Source organism: Drosophila nasuta, chromosome X, assembly GCF_023558535.2.
Source record: "Drosophila nasuta strain 15112-1781.00 chromosome X, ASM2355853v1, whole genome shotgun sequence".
In the NCBI taxonomy this organism is placed as follows: domain Eukaryota; kingdom Metazoa; phylum Arthropoda; class Insecta; order Diptera; family Drosophilidae; genus Drosophila; species Drosophila nasuta.
In genome coordinates, this window is record NC_083459.1 from 15,871,656 (window position 1) to 15,893,598 (window position 21,943).

General features: G+C 46.9%; 1 protein-coding gene across 2 annotated transcripts; it reads right to left on the reverse strand.

Annotated features, from left to right (window-relative positions):
- Positions 1-809: 809 nt before the first annotated feature.
- Positions 810-20,608, reverse strand: LOC132795722 (tetratricopeptide repeat protein 28). 2 transcript variants are annotated; one of them, XM_060806592.1, is made up of 7 exons: positions 20,364-20,608; positions 18,900-19,145; positions 13,736-13,915; positions 5,646-8,883; positions 3,908-5,564; positions 2,935-3,662; positions 810-2,869 (listed from the first exon to the last, which is right to left on the reverse strand). In XM_060806592.1, the coding sequence occupies exons 3-7, from the start codon at positions 13,871-13,873 to the stop codon at positions 1,041-1,043; spliced, it is 7,590 nt and encodes a 2,529-aa protein (XP_060662575.1). In that variant the 5' UTR covers positions 13,874-13,915; positions 18,900-19,145; positions 20,364-20,608; the 3' UTR covers positions 810-1,040. The 2 variants fall into 2 exon arrangements, with proteins under 2 accessions (XP_060662575.1, XP_060662574.1); XM_060806591.1 differs by having other exon boundaries at positions 18,900-20,608.
- Between the last annotated feature and the right edge of the window lie 1,335 nt (positions 20,609-21,943).

Sequence of the window (21,943 nt, forward strand, 5' to 3'; positions counted from 1 at the left end):
GCTGGAAAAGGAAAGTCGAACTTTTTAATTTTTTTTTTCAGCAGACGGACACAGCGGTCGCTGACTACAACGAATTCCATTCACAATTGGGAGCAACTTTTTCCAACTTGATGAGCTTAGATTATTGCCTACAATTTTCCATGTCATCAACGCGATTTCCTTAATGGAATTGCGACTAAATACTATTATGCTATATCTAAAATTTTTATTTGGTTTGCTAGCAGCTCGTCTCACTGTGCTAGCCAAGGCTCAAGCTGATAATTATCAATAAATCATTAGCTCGTGCGTTGTCCGAACTCTTCGACTCTTCGACTCTGCTTGTTTTCGCTGTGTAGGATTTATTTTTATACATTTTTGATATTTTGTTGATAGATTTTTGCACATGCTTGCAATAATTCATTTGAACCCTCTGACAGCTTAGGCCACCGACTGGTCAAATAGTTCAAGGCGACCGATTGCTAAATGATATTAATGCTATTTAATTGCGATTGCTCTGAATGTAGATCATTTTGCATGTATAACAGTTTTGCAAGATTGTGCTATAGTTTGTATATTGGCTTGTATAACAGTCTGTATATTAATTTATTCTATGACAATTTATTCGGAAACTATTATCCGTATGCCAGTTTCTACAAAAGTGAGCTATATAACAGTAATTATTTGCATTTTTATGTAACAATTAGTATACCAGTTTATATAATACGTTGTATAACAGTTTATACATTATCTGGCACATTAACTGCCGGTTGCTTATTTGTTCCAATCCTAAAAAATAAAATGCAGATTGTTCATATAAATGCATAAAATTTAATCAGTGGCTTTTGTTTAAATATTACAAATAGGCAAGTGTACTATATGTATATGTCTGCATGTGTGTGTGTGTAGGTTATATGTAATAAGTATGTACGTATATAAATAAATAAATAGAATGCGATATTCTAGCACTTAAATGATCAGTACAGGGCGTAAATCGAGACTACAAACTTAGCTACACATTACAATGATAATATCAATAAATCGACATAATTCGCGAGTTCCTTCTAGACGAGGCGTGCCGCCGAACAAGTGGCACCAGAGTTGCCACCCTGCGTCTCCGCATCGCTAGTGTGACCAATGCCCACAACTAAACCGCTAACAGCACCCGCCGTGGCCAGAACTCTCTTGTAATTGCTGCTGCATTGCGAATCGGCCACGGACCGTCCATCGCCCTCGTCGCGGCGACAGAGTTCGGCCGCGAATGGTGCACTACTACTGGGCACCACAACGCTCGTCTCGAGACGCCGCTCCAGAATGTCAGCGGTGGTCAATTCGCTGGCCTGCACCAGACTGCTGGCGGGTACATTGCTCAGCCAGGGTTTGAGCGTGGCCTTCTTTTGCATGGTGGCCGCCTTGCAGCGGCAGATGACATCGGCGCGTTCGCCACAAATGGAACACGTGGCCTCTACATCCACGGACGGCAATGTGCTGGCCGTATCCGTGTCGACGACGTTGCCACCAACCACAGTGGGTATTGTTGCACCCGACGAGCTGCCGCTCAGCTCAAGTTCATTGACGGCATCGACGAGGGTTTTAATGGCTGCTGCATTGCCTGCAGCTTGTGCGCCGCTCTCTACGACCATGTTGGCCACCTCTTGCTCCTCGTAGTTAGGATTGAGCAACAGCTTGGAGAGCGGCGGCGCCAAACCGAGGCCCAGACTACGCTCGTGATACAACTCCGAGATGCTGGGCGTTAGCTCGCGATTCATGTGCCGCATGATGCTGTCCTGAATGCACTTGGCACTCGGCTTGACCGGCGTCTCCTCCAGCGGCTGCTTGGACTCGCCCAGCAGCTCAGCGGTGTCCGCTGGCGAGAAGTACAAGCTGGCCGGATTGAAGGCCACATTGGCGGCCTCCTCCTCGCTCAGCGACAAAGGCTTGCGCTGTCCAGCCACAGCAGCAGCAGCAGTAGAAGTTGCAACGCTCGCAGCTGAATTGCCGGTGACTGTGGGCGCCGTAAGCTCGGTGCGCACACTTAGGCGATCCATGAAGAGCGCATGCTCCTTGTTGACACGCGCGGCCAGTGAGCTTTGGGCGCTGCCCAGCTTAATCTTCGGTTTGCTGCGTCCCAAATTGTGATAGACAGGCGGACGTGGCGGCGGCAATGGTGGCTGCTGTTGCTGTGCCGCCTGTTGAAGTTGTTGCTGCTGTTGCTGTTGCAACTGTTGCTGCTGCTGTTGCTGGGCGCCTGCTGCGGCGCCGCGTCGCAGCACTGTGGCATGTCCCGAACCCTCCCAGTCCGTAGTGGTGCTGCTCGCCGAGCTGGAGCTATCTGGCCGACGGTTGCTGGTCGCCCTCGCTGCCGTAGCTGCTGTTGCTGCCGTTGATGAGCCTCCTGGCTGCGCGTAGAGGCAACGTATGCGTGTCTGATGCGCCAGCGCCAGGGATAAGCTGGGATCGGTCACCGGCGGACTTGGCGTGAAGGCGGCATCGCTTTCGCCGCCGCCGCCAGGACGTGACACCCGGACCGGACCACGCAGACTGGCGTAGCCTAGACGTGGCCCAGTCTGATGGGTGTTGGAGCCAGTGCCTGGCTGGGTGGCATAACCATCTGAGAGCGAGTGCTCACTATCGGTGGTGTTGGCCAGACTGGAGTCGAGGCCGCCGCCGCCATCGGGCTCGCCACGGCGTCGCACATATGAGATGAAGGCGCTGCGCGGATGCAGAGGCAATGGCGATTGTGTTGCATTCGCAGCTTGCGCGGGGACATCGCAGTTCACGCTGTTGGCTGGATTGACGGGCACATCAAGTTCTGGTTCAGCCAACGATTCGCAGCTGCTGCTGCTGTGGCCAGCGGCGTCGAGGCTCAGGCTCTTGGGCGCCTCGTGTGTGTCTGCAATGATTGCGAAATAGCAAGTTAGATCAAGAGATTCAACCGGATTATGTGCCTCAACTTACCGAATAACGCCAGCAACGCTTGCAGTACATACTGACAGTGGCGACGATTCGCCTGCTTGCCGGTACGGAGGATCACCTGATCGGCCCCCACCTCGGTCAGATCGAAGCCCACTGAGGCGAGCAGCTCGTGGCAGCCGGCAACGCGCCACAGCCGCACACTTAACGGCATCTCAATGCAGGCCTCGGCCTCGGGTTTGGCCGGGAACTGATTCAGAATGTTGCGTACCACAGCAATAATATCGTCCGCATGCTCAGCACTGTTCACCAGCTTGGCCAGCGCTTGGAGTGTGACGGGAGTGAGGGCCAGCAGCGCTTGTAGGCTGGCCGAGCATTGGGAGAGACGCTCCTCGGGATCAGTTTGGGGAAAGAAGACACTGGAGGGAATGCCATTGGCGGCGGGCTCAAAGCGAAAGCCAACGGCCATTAACAGATCCTTCCAGCCGGCCACAGGTCCGGCCTTGTTCTCGATGCTCTGCTGTGTGGTGTACATGGCATTCTTTTGTCCGCGATGTATGCGCTGCAGACTCTTCTCCACCAGATGCAGACAGACGCGCAACGCATCGCGGCAACGCTCCGGCGTGCGCAGCAGTTCGCAGAGTGCGTGTCCCAGCAGCGCCACTTTGTTGGACAGCCGTACATTGCCGCCGACGAGCAGAAAGCCCGCCCAGTTGGCGGGATGGGCAAAGTGCTTGGTGTGCTGTACCGTCTGCATGGCCTCAGCCAAGGCGCTGCAAGAGATGAGCGTGGGGATTAGAAATGGAATAAGTAATAGAGTTTAAGTATTTGAAAGTTCTCTTTAGCTAGTAAGTTTACTTAAAACTCAATAGATATCTTATTTCTAGAATTTCGAATATACTTTACTTAAAACTCAATAGATATCTTATTTCTAGAATTTCGAATATACTTTACTTAAAACTCAATAGATATCTTATTTCTAGAATTTCGAATATACTTTTTTAAATAGTTGACTTACCGTGCGGCACGTGCACCTTGCAACAAGGCGGAGTAGAAAGCACGCAGCAGTATCTTGGCAGCTGTTTCCGGCACGGGCCACAGCGAGATGAGCACAGCTCCAGCTCCAGCTAGAAGCCAACCACCAGCCAGCTGGGCAACACCGGAGCCTGTGATGGGCTCCACCGACTGATACGAGCTGAGCACAACCAAGCGGGCACCCAGTCGCAACTGACGCAATTCCGTTGCTGCCAGCGTAAAGTCGGCGAGTTGCGGCTCATGTGGCTCCTTTTGTTGTTGCTGCTCGGCGGTGACAACATCACCGGGACTGAGCACAACGGCACCCAGTTTCCAGCTGAGATTGGCGGCAAAGTGCACGCACTCGGCACTCGCAAGCTCGGCCAGTACCGACTCCTTGGTGGCATTGCATCCGGCCAAGGCATTAGCCTGCAACATGTCCGCCACCATGGCAGCCTCCTGCAGCGCCGCTGGTGATTCGGCTGCCGCCCAGCCCCAACGCTCGGCAAGAGCGGCGGGCACACGTGGTCCACCCACGACCAGAGCTGTGGGCGGCCGGCCACGATCCCGACGACTGCGACAACGTCCGCGCAGCGATTGCAGCGAAGGCGCCGTCAGCAGCGCACAGCGCTCGGAGAGATATTCACCATCGTCACCGGCGGCACGCAAGATGGCAAATGGCACCAGATAGAGGGCGCTGTCGAGCACCAGGATAAGCTCACGCCTGCCCTGACGCGACACACTCGCTCCGCTCGGCAAGAGATCATCGAATGGCGCCAGCAGCAGATTGTAGAGCGTGTGCAGACAGGCAGGACCACGCCAGGCGGGTGGCGCCGGAGCACGGCGGGAGCTGCGACTGCCGACGGATCGCGTGGAGCCCTGTAGACTGGCAACGGAGCCGAGGGAAAAGAGTGAACTGAGCGAGTAGTTCGATGAGTTGAGCAACTGATTGCGGCTGACCATACGCAGAAAACCGCCGCCGCCGGCGCCAGCTCCGGGCAGATCCTCGAGTAACTGTTCGCTGCTCGCCCGCCAGCCGCTGCCGTCGCCTTCGTGAAGCAGCGACTGCGAGTTGACGCCGAGATTGTCGCGCACCATGTTCACATACCGTTCGAGCAGCTGCTGACCGTTGGGTTGCTGTAATTGTTGCTGCTGCTGCGGTTCATCCTCATCCTCCTCGTGGCACTCACTGAGCGACAACGGCAACTGCAGTGTCTGAGAATCGATACGTGCCGCATGGAAGCGCACGATGCCCGACTGTGGCTGCAGCAGCCACGCATAGAGCTGCTCCCCAGCCAGACTGTAGTAAAGCACGGGCATGCGTCCGCGATTCACTGCCTCCATAATTGCCTCGATGTCTGCCAGACTTGTTGCCGACGTTGTCGTTGAAGTTGTGTTATTGGTTATGCCCGAGGCAGATGACTTGGCATCGGCACCGTTGCGTGCCTTGCAGCGTTCGGCGGCCACAAGTGCGTCCTCATTGCGTTGCAGCGCCACCAGCAGTTGTTGCAACAAGTGGTAGCAACTGGTTTGCAACTCGTAGAGCGCAAGTCGCGCCTCCGGACTGCGTTGCTCCTGACGCACGGACTCCAGCAGCTGGGCAGCGGTCTCCAGTTGAATACGAGCACCTTCGGCGTCGTCAGAGGAGCGTAAAGCAAGACCTGAGGGTGCGATAAACAGACGTGTTATAAAGCGGTGAATATCAAAGTAAAAAAACGTGTATGAAAGACAGCTTTACTCACCCAATTGATGTCTTATTTTGGCCTCCTCCTCCGACTTGCCAATGGACTGCGCACTGGCCAAACCCTGTCGCAGATACTCCACCGCCTGGCCGTGCTGCTCCAGTTGATGGTGCACACGCCCCAGGGCGCCGCAGGCCAGCGCCTTGCCTAAACGATCCGAGCTGAGCGCAAGCTGCCGCTCATAGCACTTCAATGCCTCATCCTGCTGCGCCAACGCCTCGTGCACTGCACCCAAGTTGCCCAAAGCGCGTGCCTGCAACGATGGCGCTGCAAGCTCCGTGCACAGCTGCAGATCCTGTTCGTGCAGCTGCAGCGCCTCCGCATGCTGTCCCATGCGCTGTTGCACCTGCCCCAGCGCACACATGGCATCCGATTCGAGTGCACGATCCTGCAGACCACGCGCCAACTCCCGCTGATGTTCCAAACAGTTCAGCGCCTGCACATGATTCCCCAGAGCGGCGTGCACATGTCCCAGATCACCGTATGCCAAGGCCTTGACCTCGGCGCTGTGCAGCTCGTGCGCCACCACCAGCCGCTTCTCCAGACACACCAAGGCGCTCGGAAGTTGGCCTAGCGCACGTCGCGCTTGGCCCAAGCCCCGATAGGCACGCTCTTGATCCCGATGACTGGCCAGACCCAAAGCCAGCTGCAGCTGGCGATCGTGGCACTTAAGCGCCTCCTCAAAGTCCCCCAGCGCCGCATAGCAATCCCCCAGATGGCCGAGAGCACGAGCGCGATCCGCTTGGGTTGAGGGCAGCGATACACGCTCCAAAGTCCCGAGCTGCGCTTCCAGACAACCGATGGCCGCCTCATAGTGCGCCATGTTGAGGCGGGCAATGCCCAGATTGCCATGAGCCTGTGCCTCCACAGCGGCGTCCCGTTGCTCTTGGGCACGCTCCAGCTGCTCCTGATAGCATTTGACGGCATGCGTCCAGCTGCAGAGCGCCATGTGGACAGCGCCGAGATGTCCGTGTGCCCGACATTCGCCCGCCAAGTCGCCCAGCTCCTGGCGCAGCGTCAACTCCTGCGTGTGGTGTCCTAGCGCCTTGTCCCAGCGTCGCAGCAGGCGATGCGCCAAACCCAAGGCTCCACAGGCAGCCGCCTCCATGGCACGCTCTCCGGCGGATCTGGCCAGCGCCAGCTGACGTTGGTACAGCTTAATGGCTTCCTCGTGGGCGCCCGTCCGTATCAATATGTCCCCGATGTTGCCCAGAGCACGAAATTTGGCCGGCAACTGACCGGTGGCATGAGCCACAGCCAAAAACAGCTGCTGACACTCCAGGGCGGCGGCCGTGTGGCCCAGCGCAAGATGCGCCAAACCCAGATTGCAGTAGGCGCGTCCCATGTGCGGTCGATGCTGTGCATCCTTGGCCAATGCGAGATCCTGATCGTAGTAGCGCACCGCAGCGCGATAGTTGCCCAGACAGTAGTGCGCATAGCCAAGCAGATGGCACGCCTTGCCCTCAGCGGCCACATCGCCCAGCTCCTGGGCGAGCATCAGATAGCTCTCGTAATGCGGCACCGCCTCGCCGTATAGCTGTCGCGCGCTCAGGCAGTTGCCCAGATTGAGCAGCGCACACGCCTCGCCAGCGGCATCCTTCAGCGAACGCGCCGTCGCCAGATGGGCGCGATAATGCGCCAAGGCGGCATCGTGAGCGCCCAGCGCCTGATAAGCCACTGCGAGATTGCCATGCGTCGAGGCCTCAGCGCTGCGATCGTTAACCGCCTGGCTAATGGCCAGCTCCTGTTTGTGATACTTGACCGCCGCCTCGTAGGCGCCAGCAGCAGCATGTGCATTGCCCATATTGCCATAGGCACGTCCCATGCCCGCGCGATCACCCAGCGCACGGGCGATTCCGAGATGCGCCTGGTGTAGCTTCAGGGCGGCATCGTGTGCGCCGAGCAATTGATAGACGATGCCCAAATTGGAGCAGGCGCGTCCCTCGCCCAGTTTGTCGCGTGCGGCTAACGCCATGGCCAGTTGGCGTTCGTGCCAACGCTTCGAGGCGGCCGCATCGCCCGCACAGCGTGCGGCATGCCCCAGTCCCGCATAGGCGCGTGCCTCGATGCTGCGATCCCCCAGCGCTTGGGCAATGCGCAGCACCTGCTCGTGACAGGCCGCCGCCTGGGCGAATTGCCGACGCTGATGATGCGCCGACCCCAGATTGGAATAGGCACGCGCCTCCTCCACCTGATCGTGCAGCTTGCGTGCGAGTCGCAGATGCTGTGTGTGGCAATCGAGGGCAGCCTCGCATTCGCCCAGCGCCAAGTAGACGGCGCCCACATTGCCAATTTCGCGTGCCTCCTGCAGCCGGTCGCTGAGCTGCTTGAACAGCTGCACGCACTGTTTGTGCGAGGCGAGCGCATTCGGATAATCCCCGCTGGCCGTGTACACATGTCCAAGCGACGTCAGTGCCGATGCAGCGGCCTGAGTATCCTTGCACTTCATGGCTAGCACCAGTTGATAACGGTGGGCGGTGAGTGCCTCCTTGTAGGCACCCTGACTGAAGTAGGCGGAGCCCAGATTGCCATGGGCACGACACTCGCCCGCCGTGTCGCCCAGGGATTTGGCCACCGCCAGATCCTGCTGCATATAGCCGATGGCCTGATCCAGCTGATTGAGCGCCCAATGTGCCGAGCTCAACGCGCTGAACACAGAACCGCGAAGCTTCAGCGAACAGCTGCCGATGCGAAGCGCAGCCTCGAGCACCGCAACCGCCGCCTGATACTGTGTGGCCTGAAGCAGCTCTTGGCCCACCACCGAGCTGACCACGAACGGGGATTCGTGCAGCTGCATGGCGCGAAGCTGCTGCAGTGTTGGCTCCAGTGCCACACGCAACGGACTCTTGAGCGATGCCTCCACCAATCCGGCAAGCAGCTGCTTGTGACTTGGCTCCTGAGCGAGGCCAGCGGCAAAGGAGGCCAACGCCTCGCCATAGCGTCCCAGGCACTGCAGTGCCACGCCCTGGCGGAAGTACGCCTTCGGCCACTGCGGACACAGCTCACGCGCCTGCGTCGCATCCTGCAGCGCGGCTGCGAATTGTCCCTGTTTCAGACGCGCTGCCGAGCGATTGCTGTAGAGTATGTGATTGCCGGGATCCAGTTGCAGTGCGTCCGTGTAGAGCAGCACAGCGGTGGCAAAGTCGCCGCTCTGGCATGCGGCATTCGATTGGCGCACCTTCTCCAGAAAGAGAGCGCGATTCGCGGCGGGCAGTTCCGGCGTGCATTCCGGTTCATTCTGCGATGGAGAAAGAGACAACACAGAGAAAGAAAGAGAGAGAGAGAGAAAGAGTCGATTAGTCAGTGTTGTTATGCTGAGATGCGGCATGCCACAATGGGGCAATGCGAACTTATGCAGAACAAGTTATAAATTTAAAATTATAGCAATTTTGTTGATCATACATATATCTAGGAATTATCTCTATTCAAGTTAAATAAGTGACATAAATTTTTTTTGCAACATTATTTAAATTTGTTTCTAATAAATCAATCACAATAAAACAAATATTGATAGCTATACTAAGAGATTGCTTTTCTTGTCATACCAATTTAAATTAGACAGAAAAATATTTAAAAATCATTTGTGAAATTTGTTTTACGTATCAATAATTTATTTAATTTAAGCAACAAATTTTATTTAAAGAACATGATTACTATAATAGAGAAAGGATTTCGCTACATGAATCTAAAAGCTTTTTCCCTTTCTCATTTCCCATTTTGCGTTTCAATTTCAACGCAGCTTTAGCATTTTACTGGCTTCTTTTCGAAAGTGAAATCTTCGAGGCGAGCATCATTAAGGAAATTATAAAAGTGACGGAGAAAGAGGGACCTCAAAGAAACAGTATATACATATGCATGTATATTTAACAAGGCAATTTTAGAGCGCTTGCTCCACTGTGCGGCACAACGCTGACTGTTGCGCTGTAATTATGTTAAATTGCCGCCGCCGACTGTCGACTGCGGACTGTCGAGTTTAGTGCGAGCCACAGCATTCAATCCAATCCAATCCCATCGCATCGCATCGCATGGCATCGCATCCCAATTCCACTTCCAATTCCAATCCCAGTGCCAATCGCATTCACAGTTGCTGTTGCTGTTGCTGTTGCAGTTGCAGGTAGTAGGTATGCGACCACTGAGTCACGTTTCCCGTCCAACTGCCAACTTGCAAGTTGCAACTGCCAACTGCCAACTGCAGCTTCTGCTGCCGCTGATGCTGCTGTTGCTGTTGCAGTAAATGCGGAAGCAATTCCACGAATTCGTGGACCAAGAACTGAGCCACGAACTTAGGCAACTGGTGGTCACACACACTCACACACACAGCGAGGTGTTGCCTTCTGCTGGAGCCTTTTTTGGCATAAGCCACAAGAAAATGCAGGATTGAGTGTCGAGCATGGAGGACGACGACGACGACGACGACGACGAAGCCGTGACAAGAGCGTAAAGTTTTTTTCCTCTTTTTTTTTGTACATATTTTTGAAGCAATTAAATGGAATGAGTATGCAAATGCATTAGCTGAGCATCAAGACACAAAGCCAAAAACCCGAAACCAAAGTCAAAACCAAAACCAAAACCATACAACAAGAACAACTGCAAAAATGAGGAGGAAAAACCCAATCCGAGAGCAAGTCCAATGCGCTGAGCTCTTTCCTAGAAAACGTGCACACACACAGCAAGTGCCAAGTGCCGAGAGCCGAGTGCCAAGTGCCAAGTGCCAAATGCCGTTGTCAGTGGCCGGCGGATATAGAGATAGAGTGAGGGAGAGGAGAACGAGAGAGAGAGAGAGAGAGAGAACATCGGTCAGAGCAAAGGGGCTGCATATGGGATGCCTGGGAGAGAGGGGCAGCTGCTGTTTTTTCTTTCGTTTTCGTTTTTTTTTTTTTTTGGGGCGTGGGTTACGGATAACGTGCTTAGATTAGCCTCGACGTTAGCTTTGGGTTTTGCGTTTTTTTCTTCTTGCGAATAAATCAACCCGTCGATGCATGCATGAGTGTTCTTCTCACATAGATACACAAGTATAAGCCACACAATGTATCTGACAGATGCAGAACACAAATTTATATTTTATGCAACCATTAAAAGCTGAGACCTTTTGCGAAACGTCTAGCTCGTTCACTCTCTCGTGCACAGAGATAAGCCAAATGAAGTGGGCGTTACAAAGACAGCCAAATAACACAAAAAAACAATCAAAAATAAATATAAAAACAAAAGCAAATACACACACACACATATACACACACGCAGTGTGACGGTCGGACAACTTTAGAAACCACTCGCATAACTTAGGAAAAAATGAAATTTTTGCACAGCGTTGGCGTTGCTAGCGTAAAGATCTCGCTGAGCTGATTGTGAGGGGGAGGGAGGCGGAGACGAAGCAACAAAAAAAGTTATCCAGCAAACGGCCAAAGTCAAATAAGCACGCACAACTACAACAACAACAACTGCAAGCAACCGCAAACACAACCGCAGTCCAGGTGAACGCAAAGGCGGACAGACTAAGGATCGGACAGATCTCACGTCGAAGGCCAAGTCGAGCGGAAGGGAGCGCCGCCGCTTCGTATTAGCAGAGATACTATCATTTCCACTCAAAAATAATAATAATAATAATAATAACAACAGGCAGCAGACCCTCAGATACTTTAGGCGCATTGAAAATGCGAGTAGCTAACACTTTGGCCTTTATCCGCTGCCAAAACCTCGCTGCGGATAAGCGCGGATAAGTCCATTTCATATAAATCTCTTTGAGTTTCCTTCATTTAAATAATCTAACAAATTTCTATTTTACAAATGAATTAAAAAAGATAAAGGAACGTTTGGATATACCCGTCAATAAAGCTACAAAATTAATCAAATTAATCAGGACTCATGAAATAAGTAGACTGTAGTTTGATACTGAGATCAGTTGGATTGTATTGGCTGTTTTAATTGAATGCTAAGCAATAGGATAAACGGTTTTCTTTAACTATTAATAAGCCATTAAGCCGTCGAATAGTTGCGATTGGCGGGTAAGGAGATATGTTATCCTGTTTGCCAAAGGCAGTTGCGACCCTTTTGAAGCGTATTTGCATGCGTCTGTCGTCTGTCGTGCTGTGTATCAATTTAGGGATTGGCACCCAAATGCCACATAGAGAAGTCATGTAAAATGATACTTCTGCCATCTCGCTCCAACAATTTCCAACTAAAACAACAACAGCATTTTAGAAAATAGTCAAGAAATTCGCAGTAAGTCGCACAGCCGCCGAGCGCGAAGTGAAAGAGAGCGAGAGCGAGAGATCGGAATGTTTGAGTAGAGAGCAAAAGAAAAAAAAACCTGCGATTCGAGAACTGGTCGCTTGGCCTGGGCGGACAACAGCAACAACAACAAGACAGCAGCGAAGAAGAATAAAAAGTGGCACCCAAAGATGCAACCAGGAGGCAGCAGTTGCCCCAATCGCTGAAGCTGTGGCTAAAGTTGGAGCTGTTGCTGTAGCTGTAGCTGTAGCTGAAGTTGATGTTTATGTGTGTGGAGTGAAGTAGAGTGGAACTTAACTGCCAACTGGGCTCGGGCCATAACATATGTGTGTGAACGAAGGTGGCTCGCGAGAGGGAGAGCGGGGTGGTAGCACGGGAGCATCCCCATCACCATCTCCGACCCGATGGCGATGTCGAGCGACGGCCCATCGATAAAGTCGCCGCATCGGAATGCCAACAATTTCACGATTGCTTGTGGCGCACATTGGCATGTTTTGCGCTTAAGTCAAGAATTTTGTTGCAATTTAACGCGTAATAAAATAATTAGCTGTTGCTTTTCGTTCACGGCCTCGTATCCGTTCTCATTCTCAAGTTCTCTATCGCTCTCTCTCTCTCCCTCTATTGCTCTTTTCCGTTCTCATTGTTGTTCGTTGATCACCGTTTATCTGGCTATTGACTATTGGCGGATTAACAGTAGTTCACTCTTATCCGTGCAGGTAGCAAAGTTAAGAACCAATTTGCAGTCATCTAGCTGAAGAAAGCAAAAACCCAAAACTTGAGACCAGACGGATCAGTCAGTCTGTCAAAGAGAGAGACTGACAGACAGATCAAGGGGGGATGGGACAACAGCAGGGGAGCTTCTAAACATGCGCCACAAAACTTATCCAACATCGTTGACGTTGTCGTCCCCATGCTCGTTGTTGTTGTCGTTGTTGTCTCCGTTGTCGTTGTCGTCGTCGTCGTCGTTGTTGCCCGTGACATGACAGCGCGGAATATGATGAAAGGGCCTAGGGTGTAGTCGGATCTGGGAATACCTCTCTCTGTCCCTCTCTGTCTCTGTTTGTTTGGCGTTTTTTTTATCTCTGCGCTTTGTTTAATTTGGCGTGTGTTTCATTGTTGTTGCTGTGTCTGTTGCTGATGTTGTTGCTTAGCCCTTTTGTAGTCTCGCCGCTCAGTTAATCAACATTGAAATCATTTTGCCATCTTTTTGATTATTAGCGCTCGCTTCTTTGATTGTTTTTTTTTTTCATTTCATTTCATTTCATATTCATTTTTTTCGTTTTCGTTTTTGTTTTTATGTTTTGTTTTCGTTGGTCTTGTAGTTGTTAGCCGTCTTAATTTCCAAGTGCAATGGATGATTAAGTTTCTGTGAAGGCCATAAATAATTGTCATGCTGTATAAGTTGGGATCTGCAAAACAGCCTGGAAATATGAGTACAGCAGACAAGCTGATCTCAAGCCAAGGCAAACCATATTTGATGCCAAATCAAAGCTGATGGAGGCAAAATCATGATTGAAATAATTGAAGCATGCCATTATTTTGCAATAGCATGTACGCATTAATCCGCACTTATGCGGTTTTATCCGACATTATACGTTATTAATCCGAAATTATCCGGTACATGTGTAGGTTGTTAGATAATCATTGCGATTACTAAACTAAACTAAATTACACACATTTTGTGCTCTAATATCACACATTTCACTTATCCGCATCGTAAAAAATCGTAATAACGCAGAAGTGCAGTCAATTTACATTTCATTTGAATGCTCACTTAATTGCCATTCACATTCCCCAATGATGACGATTCCCATTTCCATTCCCATTCCCATTCTCAGAGCCAGACCCAGACCCAGACTTACCTCGGAAAAGTCCCGCTGCGACATCTTATTCAATAGCTGCTCAGCCACAGCAATTTTGCCATTGTTCTCATTATTATTTGCATGATTATTTGCATTAAAATTTAATGGCAAATTTATAAGATTCTCATAATTCGTCATTTGTATGCAAAAACCATCAAAGCGCCTTTAGCATGCCGGACCCTGTAAAAGAAAAAAAAAGACAAATAATAAAACAAGAAGAAATGAATAAGCTGGAGAATGAAAGAGCGAAATAGTAGTAAACAAAAGATGGCGAAAAAAAAGAAAACGATTTAAGAGAGAATGCCAATGTGAATTGCGTACGACGACGAATAATATTGAGAGTCGAAAGACATAACACATACTATACTATATTATACTATACTATACTATATACCTAGTATTGCAGTTAAGACTTAAGCTAAACCTGGAGCTGGACAATGAGACTTTCAAATGCCTGGCTGCGAAACGGGAGAGAGAGAATTCTAGAGAAGTTCGCCTGCTGTTGGCTTGTCTGTTGAACGGCGGCTCTTATGCAAATTTAGACCCGGTCGCAGTCACATAAACTTGACAATTGAATGTGGTCATAAATTTGTAGCCAGCAGACTTGTCGTTTCGTTGGCCAGCCAACCAGCCAGCCAGCCAGGCAGCCAGCTAGCGACCTGCACAGTGGCCTCAACTGTGTGCGAATTCTGCCGCCAACTTGCTAGCGGCGCCTCAGTATCGCGACCATCGGCCAGCCCCAGCCCCAGCACCAGACTCATTCTCATTCTCAGTCCCTAATTTCGATCTCTATAACAGCTGCTTTGAGTTGCTTGTGAAAAAAAAAAAACCATTGTATATTTAATTCGTTATCATTTAATTGAGTTTGGCTGCGTTGAGCAAAAAGCGGTAGCTGCCGCTGATGATTCCCAGAGAAAGTTCGCATTAACAAATTTAATTAAAACTCAAATGGCCGCAATGCAAAATTAACCAAATCAATTAAATCTTAATTCATAAACAGTGGCGGAAATTGATGTTGCGCCTGAGAAAATTGCAAATGAGGAAAAACAAAATACTTAACATAAGAGAATGGAATGGAATATTGTGGTCGCTGTCTTAACAGAAGCCATAGATAAATACACGTAATTCAAGTATGACATTAATTGAAATGTTACGTATGTGAAATGACAAAAGACTTAGGCGACGAACCTCAAATGCCGCATATCCACAGAAGACTTAGAACACAAACTTGCTGCGGTTAAATGTCTTTAATGATATGCATGGCTTGAAAATGGAATGGAGTGGAATCATTTTACAACCAACAAGTGGCTGGACGTTTCTAGAACTGCCATCAATCAAACATTATAAAGAGCTGTGTGCCAATTGAATGATTGATAGACGGACAAGAATAAATTCCACCTTCATGTGAAAAAATAGATGAACCATTTATTTGAATCATCTAAGATTTTTGCATAAATTAAGCAAAATTTTTTATTCGATTGCTTACGAGAAGGTCTCGAAGGTCAAATCGCTAGCAAATTCGATTTTAATGGTGTTTTACTCTATCTTGGATGCATTTACGATCCGGCTCTTTCAATATTATCTAACTGATGACATTTCCACTATAGAATTCGATTCGTGTAAGTGGCCACGCATTAAGGCCTGAATACACTGGCGACACACTTGTGCCATAAAAATATCTTTTTGTTTATGTTTATTTGAGTTTTATGGCATTGTCGTAAAATGCTTATCAATTGCACTTCCATCTGCTTTTATTACAGTTCTCCTTCCACTTCGTTTCTCTGCTGTTGTCGTATCTTTGAACTTGATTATCGTTTGCTTCGCTTCTTTAACAAAATTTTTGTTCTTTTTTTTTTATTATTTTTTGTAATAATTTTTTAATGATTATGAAACCCGGTTTCATTACAAATGAGCTAATTTAGCCGCATTAATGGTTTTATAATTGTAGTTTGCCCGGTCTTTTATGCGATACGATATTAAAGAGCCGCACTTGATCGAGGCAAAAAAAAAAGTGAAACAGTTGAAGCATTGAGCGAAAAGGAACTGAAATTATTGACCATCGTCGCGTTTCCCCTTCTTCTCATTTTCTGAGTGTGTGTGTGTGTGTGCTGCGCTCTACTTTTTTTGCGCACATATTTGTTGATCTCTTTGTTGACTCGCATTGTTGTTTGTTTATTGCGTTGAAATTAAGTCATACGGGAAATGATGCCCTCCATGTAATGATAGTCATAAATCTCAATTTTCACGCGTGTTTTTGTTGCTTTCACTAATGAACATCTACGACGAAGGGAATATAGAATCCATTTTTCTAGAAGAAATCTGTGAAGCTTTAAACAAAACTGTTTCGTATTTCAAGTGCTGACTGTAATAGCAAAAAAAGTTGTTGAATCATCTGCCAAAACACGTTCTCAATAGCCCAAGCTAATTATGCTCCTTTCAATGGCCTATCAATAATCTGAAGCGCAACTTGTGCACAGTCGGAAAACTACCACAAAATGGCTTGAGGTTCATTAGTGTCAATGATGATTTTAGGTTTAAGAGTTGTGTTTTGGCAGTTTTTTTTCTGTTTTCAGTTTTGAATGCTGTTTAACATCGCGGTCCTTTACCTGAGCTTAAGCCTCGAGTGTTGCAGCATTATTGCGCGCTTTGGCAACTTCGTTGGCGGTCGTTTAACGAGAACACAACACAGCTCAGGGCAACACCAACAACAACACCAGCAACAGCAACAGCAACATCGAGAGCCCAAAACACGGCAATCGTTGGCCAGAAGAGAAGAGTAAGAGCTGAGCAAGAGCTGGGTCTTTATTACAACATCTATAAATGATTTCCGCTATTAAAATAAAACACTTTTGCATAATTTTTCACTTAGAAAGGACAACAATGTTGTTGCTGCTGCTGCAGCAGAGGCCCATTGCCTTTTGGTCTGTGCAACAGCAAGCACATCATCAACGATGAACACAAAGAAAAAGAAAGAAATTCCTCACGCTTCATAACGCCCGCCAGGCATGCCCGAAAATTCCGCAAAGACAACGCCTACCCCGACCCAGAGACAGAGTAAGAGTCAGAGTCAGGGCCATATAACGCAGCAAACCATCAGAGTCAGGCTGAAGCTCTGGCTGAGGCTTAGGCTATGGCTGAGAGGGCTGCGACCGCCAGTTGAGATGGCTCGTTGATCGTCATCTCGACATCGCATCGTTCGCTTTTTGATGATGCCTCCTTGCAACCTGTTGAAATGTGTGACAAATTGGGCGTAAACAGCCGAAGTGAAAAGGGTGCCCCACTCATCTACCCCCCTCCCTTCCTCCCTCCCTCCTCTAATCATCCCTTGCCTCATCGATCCAACCTCATTGACTTTGAAACGTGGGCGTGACGGGCAGCGTTCTTTTTTCGTCCCCTGACTGCGACAAACGATTATTTCTTCTCTGCTTACCTTTTCAAGTGAAGCTCAGAATAAAAAAGTTTTTATCAAAAATTGAGCCATAAATTTAAAGTTTATTAACATGCAACGCAAGATGAGGCCAAGGCAAAAAAGAAAAAAACAAAACGCAGGCACGCAAAATTATTTATGTTATCAGCATTGTGATTCTAAGTATTTGGTGATTAGTATTTTTCAACTACCTTATTTATCATGCACTTGATTTGAAAAATCACAAGATCAGAGCGCGAGGTATTTGGAATCGCTCATTTTGAATGGCTGTCGAGGTGCGTTTGTTCTGCTCTTAATCGTCATAAAATGTCAATGGATTCGTTCAAGTTCGTTGCCTAAGTCTTTCGTTTTTAGTTTCGTTTAAGAAGGCGAGACTAGAAGATGCCCTAACCGTACATTCATGATGGTCATTGCGCCAAGTGCATGACTAAAAATATACTCTGTAGTGACAAGAACACATCTAGTCGTAAAATTCACGTTATATTCGATTTGGCAATATTGGTTGCACTAGTCCATTAATCGGACTAAAGTCGGTCAAAGAAGCCCGCCTTTTGCTAGTTAATCCCATTTAGCATGATTACAGGGTATAAAAAGTGAATAAGACCTAATGAAATATGCTGCGGTTGTTGTTTGCTTTTTGATTGGTGTTTTTTTGTGGCCTTTACTTGGTAACTTGACTATGAAATACTCGTACAATTTCTTAAAAACTCATTAAATTTTTTTTGGGCCATTGTTGTTGCTGTTGTTACAACTGCGGCTACCTCTGCTGCTGTTTAGCTGTGCTGTTTGCTGCTATGGAAAAGCCAACAAACCGTGCACGAAAAGCCAAAACGTATATGAGAGACATGGACCCAAATGAAAAGCAATTTTAATGAAGCCAAAGTCGAAGTTGTAGTCGAGTCCAAGACACTTGTTGCAGTTGCAACCGCTGCTGCTGCTGCTGCTGCTACTGCTGTTGGCCTTATAAGCTGGCATGCATTTGTTGCCCACAATGCGAGTGGCACGATGTAATTGACATCATTAGACTAAAGCGCGAGCAGCAGCGGCCAAGTCGACCAAAAGGAGCGCTAGAAAGTGGCCTGCGAGTAGAGACCCGTTATCAACATTAGCCGTTTCCATTCCCGTTCCCGTTTCCCATACCATGACAATGACCGACCACCACAGTCGATCATGAAGTTGAAGGAACAACCATTTATTTAGTCGTAAATCCAATTTTTGTATTTGTGAACCCCATTTTAATCTATGCAAATTGCTCGCTGAGACCGAGAACAAAAGGGAAATGCATTATGATTATTTTTATTATTGATGCCGCGGCTTGGTTTTCTTTTTATCATACCCTGCAAATGCCCAAATAAGGTATAATAAAGTATGTAAATCATTTGGTGGCAGCTGCAGCTTCTGTTGTTTCAGAATATATATTTTTTTGTTAATTAGATTTTATCTCTACGGAAAGCTACTGTAAGAGCGAAAGAAACATTTGAATTCAATTAAAATTACTGAACTTTTTGCTGGGTATTTGAATTTCTAGCTTTCAGCTTCCACTTATAATATTCTTTCTAGTGTTTTTTTTCTCAGTTCGTTCTCCTATACTTTTAATGTGCCTATGTAAGTGTGAGTGAATGTATTTATTTAAATTTTTAATTTCTTTGCGAGCCATGTAGCGGCTCTGTCTAATAAATTTCATGTTTAAGCATTTTCGGGCTGAATTTTCACTGAAAATTTATGGCCTCCACTTACCATGGAATGTGGCGACAGCGTCCGAATTGGAGTCGCCGACGCCTCGAAGTCGTCGTAAGTTGTAGTTGTAGTTGTTGTTGTTGTTGTTGTCGTTGTTGTTCTTGCTGTTGTTGCGCCTTTCAGTTGTGCATATACATATGAGAATGTATGTATCTCTGCCAGATTGTTTGTATGTATTCAATTTTGTTCAGGTTTTGGTTTTTTATTTCTTTCCTTTTTTTTTTTTTGCTTTTTTATGGTCTTGATCTGCACGTGAGATTTACGATTGGTTATTGACTTTAAGTTGAAATTGTAAAACTATTTATAAGTAATTAATATAAGTCCGTTATGAGAAGGGGCAATCGAGTTTGGTCATTGGAGATAGTAGTGTATGGGGAATGGGGGGAACTGCTTTATTTTTCATATGTAATTGGCTGGCTGATGGATTTTTAATCGTCCTCTTAACTCGCCGCTAACTGTGGGATACCTGTTTTCCATTTGTGTATTATACGGAAACATCTGTTTTTGGGATTAGCTTTGATTAACTGCAATCGTTGTCGACCACTTGGCCTATTATTATACAAATGACTTAGGCAACGAACTTGCTGTAGACATCACAAACACACACACACACACACACACACAATCACATGTTAAAGACGCTCTTAATTGCCACATAAATTTCAACTAATTTGGAATATTTGTTTGGCTCCTAATAACTTTTGTCTTTTTGGATTACATAAATTTGCAAAGCTTTAACAAATTAGCATTTGTAATTGTTGTGAATATATTGCATTTACTATATTTAGTTTTACATCATTTCTTGGCAATTTACTTATGCAGAATTCTGCTGTCTGATGTTTGCAGCCTTTGCAGTTGGCCAAGAAGGCATTTGGGCATGCCCAGAGCGAGCCGCCTTAAAGCAATGCACACACACACAGACACATGTGTACATATTCTTTCTCTCTCGCACACACACACACACACACAAATAGTCACACACATACACACACAAGTGTGGATGAAACAAGTCAGGCAACTTTTTTTATTTTTTCCTCATTTTATTGGAAGCGGCCGCCGCTTTGGATTGCCTTCCTTTTTCTCTTTACTACACGACTACTACCACTATATTGTTGTTGTTGTTGTTGCCTTTTTGTTATTAGTAGCATTTACTTTGGAATGCAACAAAGCGAGAACGTTTCGAAAAATGACGACGACGATGTTGGCAGCGCCTTTGGGCCATTGACGTCTTGTTGCGAAAACAGAAAAAATGCATGGCCTGGTTAGCACTCCAATAGGGGGAAAGAGATCGAGCGAGCCAGAGAGCTAGAGCGACAGAGAGGGAACGTGAAGTTGGTGAAGGAGCGTGTGAATGAGGAGAGCGAATCGCACAGAGAGAGGTGGGCGACCAAATCCGAACAGATGTCAAAAAGTGCCAGAGTTCAAAGGCCGTGGCCAGTTGATCATTTCGTTAACACAATTTACCACTTCACAAACAGTCACAATTTGGCATAAAAAAGCGCCATTCACTCACAACCACAAACACAAAAAAAAACATAAACGCACTCGCTTATCGTCGTTGTTGTTATTTTGTAGTAAAAAAAAAAACCAAACGAATTCGAAAAGAATACAACAAAAATAACAAAAATTTAGAGTAAGATGTACAAATTGGTTAAACCCGAATCGCGTTGCGTTTTTTCGTTTCGTTGTTGAACGCGCCGCATGCAAAACTCAACTAAGGCAAACACGAAGCAGCAGATGAAGATGGAGACCAGCAAATCGAGTGAGTGAGAGAACGATTTAAGCGAGAGAAGCAAATCAACATTAAAAGACGAAAAAAAAAACGAGAAAAAACAGGTACACAACTATAACAAGTATTTGCGACCCGTTTACCTGTTCGCTAGTGGTGGATAAGCTTCGATAGCAGCATCGATCGACGCATCGATATTTTTGAAACTGAATTAAACATCGATTGTTAATGACGAAAACATCGCAGACATGTAATTATAAAATTGTAATTGATTTATTACTGAATAGTTTCTTAAAAAAGAAAACATCAAGGCAGCTGTCTTATTAACACCGCAAATATAGTGATCTACTTTAAAAATTGACATACAATGTTTGTCAAAAAAGTCACATCTAATACGATCGTGAATAAAAATATTTAGCTAAAAATGATCATTTTTATACCTTTGGCCATTGAAGAAAACTATATTAAATTAAAGAATATGTTTCGAAAAATGTATTATTAATTTTGCAATTTATGAATCATTTTTACAAAAAAAAGAATTGCAAGCAATATAAGAATGTCATTCAGTAAGATTATAAGTCATACCTTTATGTAATCCGGCTGTCGATTGTCAATAATGGTTTTCAAGGATATTCCTTTTTACAATCAGGGTAAGTAGTATTAACGAATTGCGTCCAAGGGTTTTTATTATCTCTGCCAAAAATACATCTGAAATTGTTGACTGTATCTCAGTCTTTTGAAGAACGATCATGATGTCCTTTGACATTCATAATCTCATACAATCCGATTGACTTACTAAAAAGGACGAAAGTCCTGACAGGCACCGAATAAAAAGAAAATTGTTTTCTACAGAAAATAGCTTATATCTCGGCCGTATACTGTCTGATCCTTCCGAGTCCTATGTCCAACGAAAGGGATTGATGAGACCTATTATCCAAAGGATATTTGTATTTCTAGATGACCCCATATTTTTTGATGCCGATCGATAGAGTTGGCTCTTGCGATCCTGGTAATGTGTGTTAAAAATTGATTTTTGCTTAGGGCCAATTTCAAATTTGAAAATAACGAGCAATATAGAATTTTGAAAGCAACCACTCGTTGCTTATTTATGTTCGCTTGGGTTTTGAAGAAATGATTTGACACGTTTTAAGCTTTCGTAGCAGACCAAGTATCCAACAACAATAGCAACAACAACAACTACAATATCGATAATTACAGAAAAAATTGCTAATAGTAAGGTTGTTGTTGTTGTTGCCGGGAATGTGGTCGTGAAAGGCAAAAAGTCGCAACTTGCTAGATCAAATACCAGGCGAAC

What these genes read in the sequence shown, in the direction of transcription:
- LOC132795722 (XM_060806592.1), bottom strand. Translation starts at nt 13,873, where the DNA reads ATGACGAATTATGAGAATCTTATAAATTTGCCATTAAATTTTAATGCA. An exon ending in CAAAATAAGACATCAATTGG is followed by an intron (nt 5,565 to 5,645) that starts GTGAGTAAAGCT and finishes TCGCACCCTCAG; the next exon opens with GTCTTGCTTTACGCTCCTCT. An exon ending in AGCGTTGCTGGCGTTATTCG is followed by an intron (nt 2,870 to 2,934) that starts GTAAGTTGAGGC and finishes CAATCATTGCAG; the next exon opens with ACACACACGAGGCGCCCAAG.